At 40.6% G+C, this 12,407-nt stretch overlaps 1 protein-coding gene across 2 annotated transcripts in view; it reads right to left on the bottom strand.

Annotated features, from left to right (window-relative positions):
* The window catches only part of slc25a26 (solute carrier family 25 member 26), a 57,509-nt gene extending 48,046 nt beyond the window's left edge, over positions 1-9,463 (bottom strand). For both annotated transcript variants that reach the window (XM_079241783.1, XM_079241784.1), the window contains exons 1-3: positions 9,308-9,463; positions 6,972-7,128; positions 4,343-4,461 (exon numbers count right to left, since the gene is read on the bottom strand). In XM_079241783.1, the coding sequence (XP_079097909.1) occupies positions 4,343-4,461; positions 6,972-7,128; positions 9,308-9,340 (309 nt within the window). In that variant the 5' untranslated portion in view covers positions 9,341-9,463. The remainder of the gene's footprint in view (positions 1-4,342; positions 4,462-6,971; positions 7,129-9,307) is intronic.
* Between the last annotated feature and the right edge of the window lie 2,944 nt (positions 9,464-12,407).

Below are 12,407 nucleotides of genomic sequence, written 5' to 3'. Positions count from 1 at the left end.
CACTTCCACAATGGCTCTCGATGACACTGGCTAAACATGCTGAACTGTTGGACTGTTTGGAGTCAGCTGTAGACCAGATAAGAGTCTTCAGAAATGGTTCCCAATCCTCACAAAATAAATATGTAGCATAACTCAACCCCCTCACCAAACTAATTTATGCGACCTGGACCATATTGGAGCCTTTTTACATATTGTAGGAAAGTCCATCAGCTAAACAAAATAAAACATCTAGAACATTTAAAACAACTGCTCCTCAACAGGTGGATCGCAGGCAAAACTTTGACCTGGTGCTGAAGATTTTTTATAGCTTTGATTCTAGATTTCTGCCAAGAAGATGGACGGGCCTCAGTGACACCAACCGTAGGCTTCTGAAGAGCTAAATTGAAGCTCGGATGGCGGTGCCCATCGTCGCCATCTTGGTGAAAATCATGCAAGCCGTCTCTCCCGAAAAATACAGAAATGGGCGAAAAAGGAAGAGCTCAAAACAAATTCAGTTCTCCCCCCACAGTTGTCATGAAGATAAACCTGACCTATTAGACCTAAAATGTATTTGTACCAGGCTGTAAACATGTTGATTCCTGCTGTAAACGTGTTGATTTCAGCTGTAAACGTGTTGATTTCAGCTGTAAACGTGTTGATTTTAGCTGTAAACGTGTTGATTTTAGCTGTAAACGTGTTGATTTTAGCTGTAAACGTGTTGATTTTAGCTGTAAACGTGTTTTCTGCTGTAAACGTGTTGATTTCTGCTGTAAACGTGTTGATTTCTGCTGTAAACGTGTTGATTTCTGCTGTAAACGTGTTGATTTCAGCTGTAAACGTGTTGATTTCTGTTGTAAACGTGTTGATTTCAGCTGTAAACGTGTTGATTCCTGCTGTAAACGTATTGATTTCTGCTGTAAATGTGGTGATTTCTGCTGTAAACGTGTTGATTTCTGCTGTAAACATGTTGATTTCAGCTCTAAACGTGCTAATTTCTGCTGTAAACGTATTGATTTCTGCTGTAAACGTATTGATTTCTGCTGAAAACGTATTGATTTCTGCTGAAAACGTATTGATTTCTGCTGAAAACGTGTTGATTTATGCTGAAAACGTGTTGATTTCTGCTGTAAACGTGGTGATTTCTGTTGTAAACATATTGATTTCTGTTGTAAACGTGGTGATTTCTGCTGTAAACGTGATTTCTGCTGTAAACATATTGATTTCTGTTGTAAACATATTGATTTCTGTTGTAAACGTGGTGATTTCTGCTGTAAACGTGGTGATTTCTGCTGTGAAGTTGGTTTTTTTAACATGGGAGTCTATGGGGATTTGCTCTGATTTAGAACCCTTAGTGGATGCGGGGGAACTGCAGGTTTTGTCACTTGGCCAGTCAGGTTGTGTTTAAAGCGAAGGCGGCGGCACTTAATATAGCAATAACTATGATGTAATTGGTACAGATTTACCCATATCTGGTTTTTATGTATGCACATCTTTTTTAGTGTATACATTTTAACGTATTGAGGATCTGAAATATCCAGCATGTGGTGAAGCTTACAGTAGGTCTACGGGGATGGAGCTGGTTCGGGTTAAGGAGCCCTAAAACATGCAGGTTTTTGTTTTTTCACTTATTTTGTTGATTTACTTAATTTTCTATTTTTGGTGTTTTGTTTTCGTTAACTTATTTTGTCATTGTGTATGTAAGAAGGTTTTAATAACTGCTGTATGCTATCAGGAGGCTGCGTTGGACCAGCGACCTGTCCAGGTGTATCCTGCCGCTCGCTCAGTGATTGCTGGGATAGACTCCAGATTCCCCGCGACGCTTAATCGGACCAAGTGGTTCAGAAGGTGACTGACTATTGGGAGGCGCAACATGTCGGATATATAAAGTCGCCCTAAAATTCATTCATATTCTTTCATTAAAGAAAAGAATTCATTTACAACAGTCACTCAAATAATTCATAAGAGCTATAAATTTGCTAAATTATTATTTAGTGATACAAGATACTGTTTTTTCATTTAATTGAGTTGAAGAAAAAACAACAAATCGGTCCTGGAGAAATTAGAGGCCTTTTCTAATGAACAATTGGACAAAATACCTGCCAACAGGTGTAGAGGTCTGTGGGAGGTATGAATATATTTATTATATATACACATACATGCAGATTTTAGCCATTTTTTCATAGAATTGCATTTAATTTCTTCAACATCAAACTTGAAAAATAAAAATTAACCCACAAATTTTTTTTATTCCATTTTTCTTGTAAGGTTGGAAACATAAAAAAAAAAAAAAATCACAAATATCTACATCCCATCTGATAATTTTTTTTTTGCTACAGCTTGATGTTTTTCTTTAGTTTAAAGCCTAAAATATTATTAAAATCATGGCTCTTTACAAATAATATAGATATATTTTTGATTAAGTTCTTTTTAAAAATGTCACCTGCAGCTCCATACAAGTTTTATTTAGGCTGCAGAAATGTTGTCCAGATCAATACTTTACCACATTTTACTCTGTGTGATCATAAACCTGATAGACAGTTAAATCCAGAAAAATAATGGAACGTATGCGAATGAAGACGCGCTGTATTGAGACACTCGTACCTCCACAAACACCAGTAATACGTGCATGCGACAAAAAAAAAAAGCAGCAAAGTTCTGCAGAATTGGCTGCAAACATTCAGAACCACCAATAAATTAACTGCTGATTGAACAGAATTCATTTTAACAAACTAATAACTGTTAAAACATGAGATTTAAGTCATCTGTTGCGCATCCTGCTGCTTCTGCCGTTCTGCTCGGGTCATGACCAGCAGTTGTTGCATCACGCTGCAGGTGTTTGGGCCTTTTAGAAGCGTCGTGGCAACGGCAGGATGAGCTTTCCTGCTTAAAGCCTGAAGCTTAGACTCTTTGAACAGGAACGAACTGGAGTCGCTGGGATGCAGCTGGATACCGCCCCTGCTCTGCTCAGCCCGGCTCGCCGGATTTACGCCTTTGATGTGCTCAAATCCAGCGCGGGGTTAAAGGCAGCCGCGGCCTCCGCCTCACCTTTCACATACAGCTCACCTGTGCTGAGAAAATTCTCCTCACATCGATCATCGCAGCTTTAACGCCACTCGCAGGTCGAGTTAGCGCTCGCTGATCTGAGAGGAACCTGTCAAGCGACCCCCCTCCTAAACTGGAATAATTCCATTTCATGAACATGCAAAAGTTGTCAAAATAACCAAAAAGCAATGAATACTGAAGACGTAGCATCTCCATACCACCCCCCCTTTCCCCCTTCATGTGAATACCAGTGGCCCCCACATGGCTCAAATGCTGCGGTTCACTTCAAGTGACTGGGAGAGGATGAGCCGAGGAAATTGCTCTGCTCCTCGTCGGTTCCAAGCCTGAATTCCCCCGGACTAAATTGGCAGAGTCTGGGGGTCCGCGCTGGGAAAGTAGATGAGTCAATAGGCAGTAATGAGATCTTATTTACCCAGCTGGTGGGGAAAATACTGGAACGATCCTGAGGAAGCTGCCTTAACTCACCCAGCTGGACCCCAGAGACCTACAGCCAAACCCCCCCTCCATCCCCTCCTCCACATCCCCCTGCGGCACCCTTTGAATAGCGCTCTGTGAAATTTAGAAGGCAACAGCATTAACACACATGTACAGAAACAACAAGGCAGGAAGATGCAGCGAACACAAGCGTGCACGACGGCTGGATGCCTGAAGATGGCAGCACTGGGAATGAGGACGTCCTACACAAATAAGAAGGTAAAAATACAGCAAAAAAGATAAGAAACTTTATTTATATAGCGCTTTTCATAGACACAAGGTCACAAAGTGCTTCACAACAATAAAACATAAAAAACCTGCAACGTGTGGAAAAAATAAATAAAAACAGTATAAATACACAGCAGTATCACCATGTCTTTTTAGAGCTAAAATGCCTGAAAAAATATGTTTTTAAGAGGTTTTTAAAAGGATCTATTGAATCCAGAGAGCACAGATCCTGGAGAAGCTCATTCCAGAGACGGGGGGGCGACAGCTTTAAAAGAACGGTCTCCCCGGGCCTTAAAATGGGTTCCTGGGACCATCAACAAGTGTTTCCCGGTCGACCTTAGACCTCGAGCTGGACTGTAGGGCTTCACTAAGTCCTCAATGTAACTAAGGTCCTGTCCGTGTAGGGCTCGGAAAGGAAGTACCAGGATTTTAAAACGAATACGATATTCAACAGGAAGCCAGTAAAGAGACTTAACACGGGTGTGAAACCAAAAACCAATAAGAAGGTAAAAGTCCAGTAAAAAAAAAACAATAAGAAGGTAAAAGTCCAGCAGCACAGGGTTATATGAGAGGGGGAGGGGTGCATAAGAACACTTACGACTTCTCCCAGCGAGGCGGCCAGCATGTGAGTGACAGGTGCCACTTGCGGCGCTGCGAGCGCTCCACCGGCGCCGAGGAGGGACTTCGTGTACTCATAGGTGACAAAGAAAGCAGCGGCTGAAACCAAGCAGAACCACAGCCATTTAAGGCCCATTAGTCAACCAGTATAGAGCAATTAATTTCCCTCACCACCACTGACAGGGGAGAGACGGAGGTGAGTGTGTGTACGAGCGCTTGTACACGTACAAAAGATTTAAAATCTGAGAAAATAAAGTGTGGAAAGAGTCTAACTCTTCTTTCTGAATAAGTCCCTCCTGCAGACATGAGCGCTGGCGGCAATTTATGACTCCAGCGTCTCGTCTTCGTCAGTCTCAGGCTGATTAACCAATGGAAACGATTTGCTCTTAGTGACTCATTAAACGGTCAACCGATTCATGCAGCTGTTGGTTGAGTCGCTAACTGACCGCCAAATGGTTTTACCTTCAACCCCAGTACTGGACCATCCTGCAGGTATTAGTGTTTACCTGCTGCAACACACTTGACTCATATAATGGCTTGTTAACAGGCTGTTGCAAAAGTTGGAGAACGTTTTAATTTGAGTCTCTGATCGTCACCATCTCGGTCTAAGCAATGCAGCTTCATGCCACAGCAGTGAAAAACACAAGCTAACATCTAAAAAAAGGTTAAATGTGAATTTAAACCAAACTTTAAAACTAAACTTGAGATGCTGCAGCGAGGGTTCTGATGAGGACTAGCAGGAGAGATCATGTTTCACCAGTTTTAGCCTCTCTACACTGGCTCCCTGGTAAATCCAGGATAAAGTTTAAAATTCTTCTCACACATAAAGCTCTCCAATACCAAGCTCCATTGTACATAAAAGATCTTATAGTTCCATATATTCCAAATAGAGCACTTGGCTCTCAGACTGCAGGTTTACTGGTGGTTCCCAGAGTCTCTAAGAGTACTATGGGAGGAAGGGCCTTTAGCTATCAGGCTCCTCTCTTATGGAACCAGCTCCCACCGTGGGTTTGGGAGGCAGACTCCCTCCACACCTTTAAGATGGAGCTGAAAACCTTCCTTTTCCATGATTCTTATAGTTAGGATATGAGCATCTCCTGAGTTGGAGTCTGCATGTACGGGACCCAACTGTCCAGGTTCTGCTCATTGCTCTTATAGTTATGGGTAGTCTAGCCATCCATTACTTATGTAGCAATGGGGATGTTACCTGATGCACTGAGAAGTACCTCGCTCTATTTCTCTGATATATTAATGTATAAATATATGCCAATATTGCCGTCTAACTTATTTCTCCCTTTTTCCCTTTTTTTGTTGATCTGTCTTTCCTGTCGTCTCCACCCCAACCAGTCGAGGCAGATGGCTGCCCTCCCTGAGCCGGGTTCTGCCGGAGGTTTTCTTCCTGTTAAAGGGGAGTTTTTTCCTTCCCACTGTCGCCTCGTGCAGCTCAGGATGGGGGATTGGATCCAAGTCATGACTCGATGCAATCAGTTGGTTTCTATTATAGGATATGTATGAATTGGCTGGAAATGATGTGGATGTAGAGTGTCCTGAGACAACATTGTTGTGAAGTGGCGCTGTACAAATAAAACTGGATTGAATTGAATGTTGTTTCTGGTGCTCGAGAGATTAAAGTGTGCGGGTGTAACGGTTCACCCGAACAGGATCGTATGTGGTCTGTGTGATTTTGACAAACTGAGGAAATGTTGGCGTGAAAAGATTCAGAAGAAGAAACCAAATTTATTTGAATGTCTGAGTAAATGAAGAGCTGGTTCTTCATGGAGGACATTTGTGTTTTAGCATGAACATTAAAGAGGCATTATGTAACTTTATTGCATCCTAACAGTTTTTTTTATAAAGTTGCTTAGTGATGCGATGTGTAGCTGCAACGCCGACAGTAAAACAGAGTTTGTAACGTTCGTTTTCCTTTTTAACCTCCGTAATGGAGGTCATAAAGTAAATGCAAAAATACAGTTAAAAATTAAATGTGGGAAATAAACAATGCATTTAAAATAAAAATGGGAAATACACTACTTTTAAAATAATGATTGAATTTTGTGCAGGACGATACGGTTAAAACTGAATCTTTGCTCAGCAACATGTAGAATAATAACATACTTGGGGAAAAATTGTGTTATAAGAACAAAGACAGTCTCTAAAAGGCTATTTTGGTGTAAAAGGAACTCCTAATCCCCCACAAGCAGCATCTTAAATCACTCTGATATGGATTTTCCTTTTAATTATTTTATTGGGTATTTATTTATTTTTAGTTGTTTGACTTTTTATTTTTTAATGACATTTTATTTTATTTTGTGTTTTTTGACTCTGTGCAGCACTTTGGTGACATTCTGTTTTTAAAAACAATCCACTTTATCTATAAAGTGTATTGAACTGTTTTCTCAGATAAGCCCATATCATACCACTTCCACCACCGTGCTTCAGTTATAAGTTGGGCTTGATCCCCCCCCCAACAAAGCTTTCTGTCTGCTAAATAAACAGTTTCATGATGTTTTTATTTATTTCTGATTGCAGAAACCAGCAGCAGGCGTTACTGCAGATCATCACAAGCAGCAGCGTCCTCGGAGGACCACCACTCACGCTGACCATCTTACCGTTGGGGAAGGAGCCCACAGCAGCCGATGGGACCCCGGCGTAGATGCCTCTGAAGCCCCCAGCCTTGTAGAAGCCCTGCTGGCTCTGCAGTCTGGTCTTAATGGTGTCCAGCGGGAACAGGGTCAGATCCACGCACATCCCTGCGCAGCCTCCCGCCTGCAGAGACAGACACGTCGTGAGACACGATGCCTACACACAAACACTCTGGAACAACTGTGTTATAAATAAAGCAGAGCAAATTCATGACATTCTGTTTAGAATTTGTGATGATGGTTATGGTCAGTCTGAACTGGTGACCAGTCCTAAAGGCACAGAGTAGCAGCATCCCCTACTGGCAGCACTTGAAAAGTAGCACTATGACCATTTCTGACCTCTAAATATGTGATTCTGATTGTTTTGGTGGTATTTATCCTGAAGCAGTTATTGCTCTGCAGCATCCAAAGATGAAAACACATGAATACATCCTCACAGGCTGCTGACAATGGGTTATATTCTTCTCCAGTCCCAGCATTGAACCTGATGTACTCATGTCAGGACAAAGAATGTAAGTTGCAGAAGAACTGAATCATCTCAGGGTCTTTATGGACTCACACTCAGCTTCAAATTACAGGTAAAAATGCTCTGCAGTCATTTCATTAGAAATGCAGGCAGCCAAAGTGTCGACGCACGTTTTTTTTTTATAACTTGTCTTGTCCAGCATTTAAGGAGCAGATGGATGTTCTGGATGCTGTGTCCTGCTGAGCAAATTTATTTTGTCAAGGGGAGCTTTTATAGATATAATGATCCCCTTGTATTTCTGGATTCTTATTTTATTTTTCTATTTGTTTTGGATAATTGTTCGTATTACAGAGTTTATGCTGCTGGACCTGACAGGAGAGGACAGAAAAGGGACAGACAGAGAACAGAAAACAGAGAAAACAAGAGAAAGAGATAAATGCACATACATACCCACCTACACACATATGTATATGCACTCACACACGTTATGATTATGTCGAATATCAACTACGATTTAACAGCTTGGTCATCATACCATCACTGCATATTTTACAAACGCATAATCGCTTCAACTGGGAGAACTTTGTGAATAAAGAAATAACTAAATAATTATTAGCAGTTTGCCTTCTCCACTTAGCCAGTTTGTACACATTAGAAATACAGTTGTGCTCATATATATTCATTCAACACTCTCTTCTTTGAAAAGGGTTACAGCTAACAACAGACATTTTATGTTTAGAATAACAGAGATTCAGGGCAGACAATTAACGCCCTTAAGCGCGGGTAAAAAGATGGTTCAGCCCGGGACTCGGGTAGAGAATTCCAGACTTCTGCCCCATCAGACCTCTGGACTGTTTCTCCGAATTGAAAATTTGTATTATTCTGTTCTTTATTTTCTGTTCAATAAACTTTGTAATCTTTTTCACTTCAGAACCACACTCCTCGTCATTGAGACTTTTTTCTACAACAATGATCATGTTGGATATTGAGTGCTTTTAATTGACAGTTGGTATTTTAACATTGTGGTTTATTGTATTTTACATTGTTCATCTTAATTAGCAATTTGCACAAACTCTTCTCTGCTTTGTTTTTGTACGTGTGAGATTTTATCACTTTTTTCCTCTCATCCAGGGACAGTTGGGAGTAGCAGTTCCTGTTGTCTTTCTGTCCTCTTCCCCCCACACAGCAGAGGCAAATGGCTGCCTTTCCCTGAGCCGGGTTCTCCCGGAGGTTTCCTTCCTGTTAAGCGGGTGTTTTTTCCTTCACACTGTCGCCAGTGTGCTTGCTCAGGATGGGAGATTGAGTTGGACCTCCAACTCAGTCTGTTGGTGTCCTTAAATAGGCTATTATGAATTGGCTTTAATATGTTTTTGGTTTTTTTTCCTGTCTATAAAGTGTCTTGAGATGGCATTGCTGTGATTTGACGCTATATAAATAAAGCTGAATTATAAATTAGATGTTAATTTACAATCATGTCTTTTGCTTCTCTGTTAAATAAACTAAAACAGCAGGAACAGCTGGAAACAGGCTCCTGCAGGCAGAACTGGTGTCATGCTGAACTCCATCTAACTGGAGAGAAACAGAAACTTCAGTTTCAGCTCAAATCTTCTCATATATCCTGTCTAATCCTGTAAATATGACGTTTTTCTTTTTTTTTTCCATTAAGTTAAAGTTAATTACCCATATTTGCACATTTCTGTAGTTAGATATTGACAGTTTAATTTATTTTAAATATAGATGTTTTTAAACAGATTAACTCTCTAAAAGTTTAGTTTTCTGGATTCTGTTTATATTTCCTGATTTTTTTCTTCTGTGACTCATAAACAGAAAATCTTACCACCAGCGACGCGACGAACTCTCGTTTCTCCATGTTTCCCCTCACAAAGTCTCCCTGTCAGCAGAGAAACCCGTGGATTTGTACCTGGACATAATTTACCTGCTTATTCACACCAAAACATGCCTGTCAAGGACGCTGCCATCTTGGCTGAAGTGCTTCCCCGTGACGTCATGACGCACGTCGTTCATGCTCCGCAAAAAGGAGCGGAAAGCAGAACTTTCAGAATAAAAGAACCATGTAACGTTATAAAAAGGTGGAATGTTTCACGTTCCAACCTGATACGTTTTATTGTAAGAACATGAAACGTTGCTGCTGAATGTGAACAGAACAGATTCTGGAGTTTATTCTCACCAAACTGACAGATTTAAGACCTCAAGTACAGTTTTGAGCACGCAGAGACGGTGTTGTGCACGTGTCTAGGGGCTGTGATGGTTTTGGATAACCTGTACCAGTGGTCAGGTCTATGAAAACTTAAATTAAAATACTGTAAGCTACATGCACAACTGGAACTGAGACAATTAAGTTTCCCACATGTTGCTTTGGCTTCATATTACTACAATTTGCTTCGGTTATTTAAGTTTGTTGTCAGTGGAAATACTAATTATACTTATATAATTAGTTATATGTGTGAATAATTACAGTTTAAATGGCCTAAAACATTCTCAGTTTGGTTGACCACGTGTCTTTACCTCCATTAAAGCAGGGGGGGGTCCAACTGCAGGGTTCAGTGTCTGAATATCCACACTACTTCTTAACCATAGACTGTATACATGCACACATATATATATATATATATGTACGTCACCATTGCTCTGTAGTGGTGCTACAGAGGTGGGCTACTGGTCCTGCAAGCCTCAGGAGTCTCTCTCCTGCAGCACACCTGACTCATATCAGACTTAATTAGCAGAGTTGTGCAGAGCTCGACATCAAACTGCTAATTAGCCACTGATGTGAGTGAGGGTTAGGGTTCAATCAGAAGTTAAGCAGGAATGACCTGCTTAACTTCTGATTGATTGGTAATGTGTTTAATTTAAAGCAAAACTGCAGTCCTCTCTTAGCATACGAAGATGATCTCAACAACAGTCACAACAGTATGAAAATGAAGTCATGAAATGGTCAATTTAAAAACAATATTTTACTACAAAACCTGCAAAAGCAGCAAAACCCCAAATCAACAAACTGCAATGAAGTCCAGAAACATGCAGAAGATGTTCATGTCTTGCTAAACTGTCCAATCACCTTCCTCTATATTCATTCAAACAACACAGGTTGATCACCTGGGACGTCTCCATGACGACGCCATTGCAGTGACGTTGTCAGGGAGACATCACTGATGATGTCACAAAGAGTGTGATGCAACAAAGCTTTATGACATCACCCTTTGTGACATCAAGAGTACTTAAGAACCCTGGAATTCCGTGAGACAGACATTTATTTCTCCAGAACGGAAAGAGACACGCTGAAGTTACTTTGTGAGTTTTGTATTGAAAGCATGTTTAGAAAACTGTTTAATTTCCACAGACAGGAGTCTGGCCAGGCCTCTGTAGAAAGCAAGAAGCAATGTGATCGTAGCCTTAAAACGGAAAACAATGAACTCAAAACGGTCATTGAGCATCTTCGTAAAGAACTGGGGAGCTCCCGACGCCTAAACAAATGGGACCTCAAGCTACAAATTGATCAACTGTTCAGGGTCAACAACCAGCAGGCGATGGACATGGAAGCCATGAAGAAAACCATCAACGTTCTTAATGCAGACCTCAAGACCCAATATGTACAAAAAGCAAAGACCACGAGGAGATTAGAAGAATTAGAGAAAGAGAAAAAGATCCTGCAGAAAAAGCACAGCGATGAGAAGTCAGAAAGGGAAATGATGGAGTTCGAGAATGTGCTGCTGAGGAGGGAACTGAAAGATGTAGAAAACCAAGATGAGTTGTTAAGACTGGAAAACAATGAGTTGATGGAAGCTGTAACCGAGGAGATGGAGAAGAATGAATCCCTGCAAAAAAAGCTCCAAAAAACCAAAAAGTTCTATAAAGATACCAAAAAGCAAATGATGGGCAGTGAATACGAGACTCCGAAAGAAAAGCTGCTGAAGGAGCAAATTCAGCAGCTCCAAGACAAAGTGCAGGAATTACAAGGTTTTAAATCCACATGTGAAATGCTGGAGATTAAAAACAAGAAGTTGAAACAAAAAAATCTGGAGCTCAGAAAAGAAAATGAGAAACAGCAAGAGAATATTGAAGAACTGAAGTGTTTTGAATCCTCATTTGAGTCGACGATGGATAAGATGAAATTACAGGAGCAAATAAACAAGGAGTTAAAAGATAAGAATGAGAAACTCCAGCAGGAGGTGCAAGAAATGAAGTGCTTTGAGGACGTATTTGATGCAATGACGGATAAGGTTAACATATATCGACAAGAAAACGGGAATCTCAGCAAACATAATGAGAAACTCCGGGAGGATTTGGAAAGACTGAAGTGCATTGAATACATGTTTGAGTCGACAAAAGATGAGATGAAATTATTGCAAAAACAAAGTGAGGAGCTCAGCGAAAAAAATCTGCAGCTCCTGCACAATCCAGAATTATTGGCATTATTTGACTTCAGATTTAAGTCGATGAAAGATGAGAACCTTGTACTGCAAAATAGAACCGATGAGCTCAGTAAAGAAATTCAGAAACTCGAACAAGATTTAGAATCGAAATCATCATCCTCCACATCTGACTCTCTGAAAAATGAGAACGATTCACTGAAAGAACAAAACAACGCCCTCATAGAGGAAAATAAAAAGCTTCATCGTAATATCGAAGGCATGAAATTCCTCTCCATGATTGAGGCTCAAGCCACAATATCATTCGACGAACTTTAAGTAATTCTGATATTACTTAAAGAACAGGTTGCTACTCTGAAAAGCGCTGCAACAAAAGGAAACTGGAGGTTACACCGAACACACAGACCCAAGTCGTCAGCTTTATTTCATAAAAACAGCCACTAAAACAACATCAAATGAACAAACGGCTATAAAAGACAAGCACAACACATACATTCTGCAACAATGCTAATGCTCAGTCTGCTTCAAAAGCAAGACAATAAAAACTAG

The sequence above is a fragment of the Telmatherina bonti genome, assembly GCF_933228915.1.
Source record: "Telmatherina bonti genome assembly, chromosome: 6".
Classification (NCBI taxonomy): domain Eukaryota; kingdom Metazoa; phylum Chordata; class Actinopteri; order Atheriniformes; family Telmatherinidae; genus Telmatherina; species Telmatherina bonti.
Note: the sequence above shows the minus strand (reverse complement) of the source record. Positions and strands in the feature narration are given on the sequence as shown.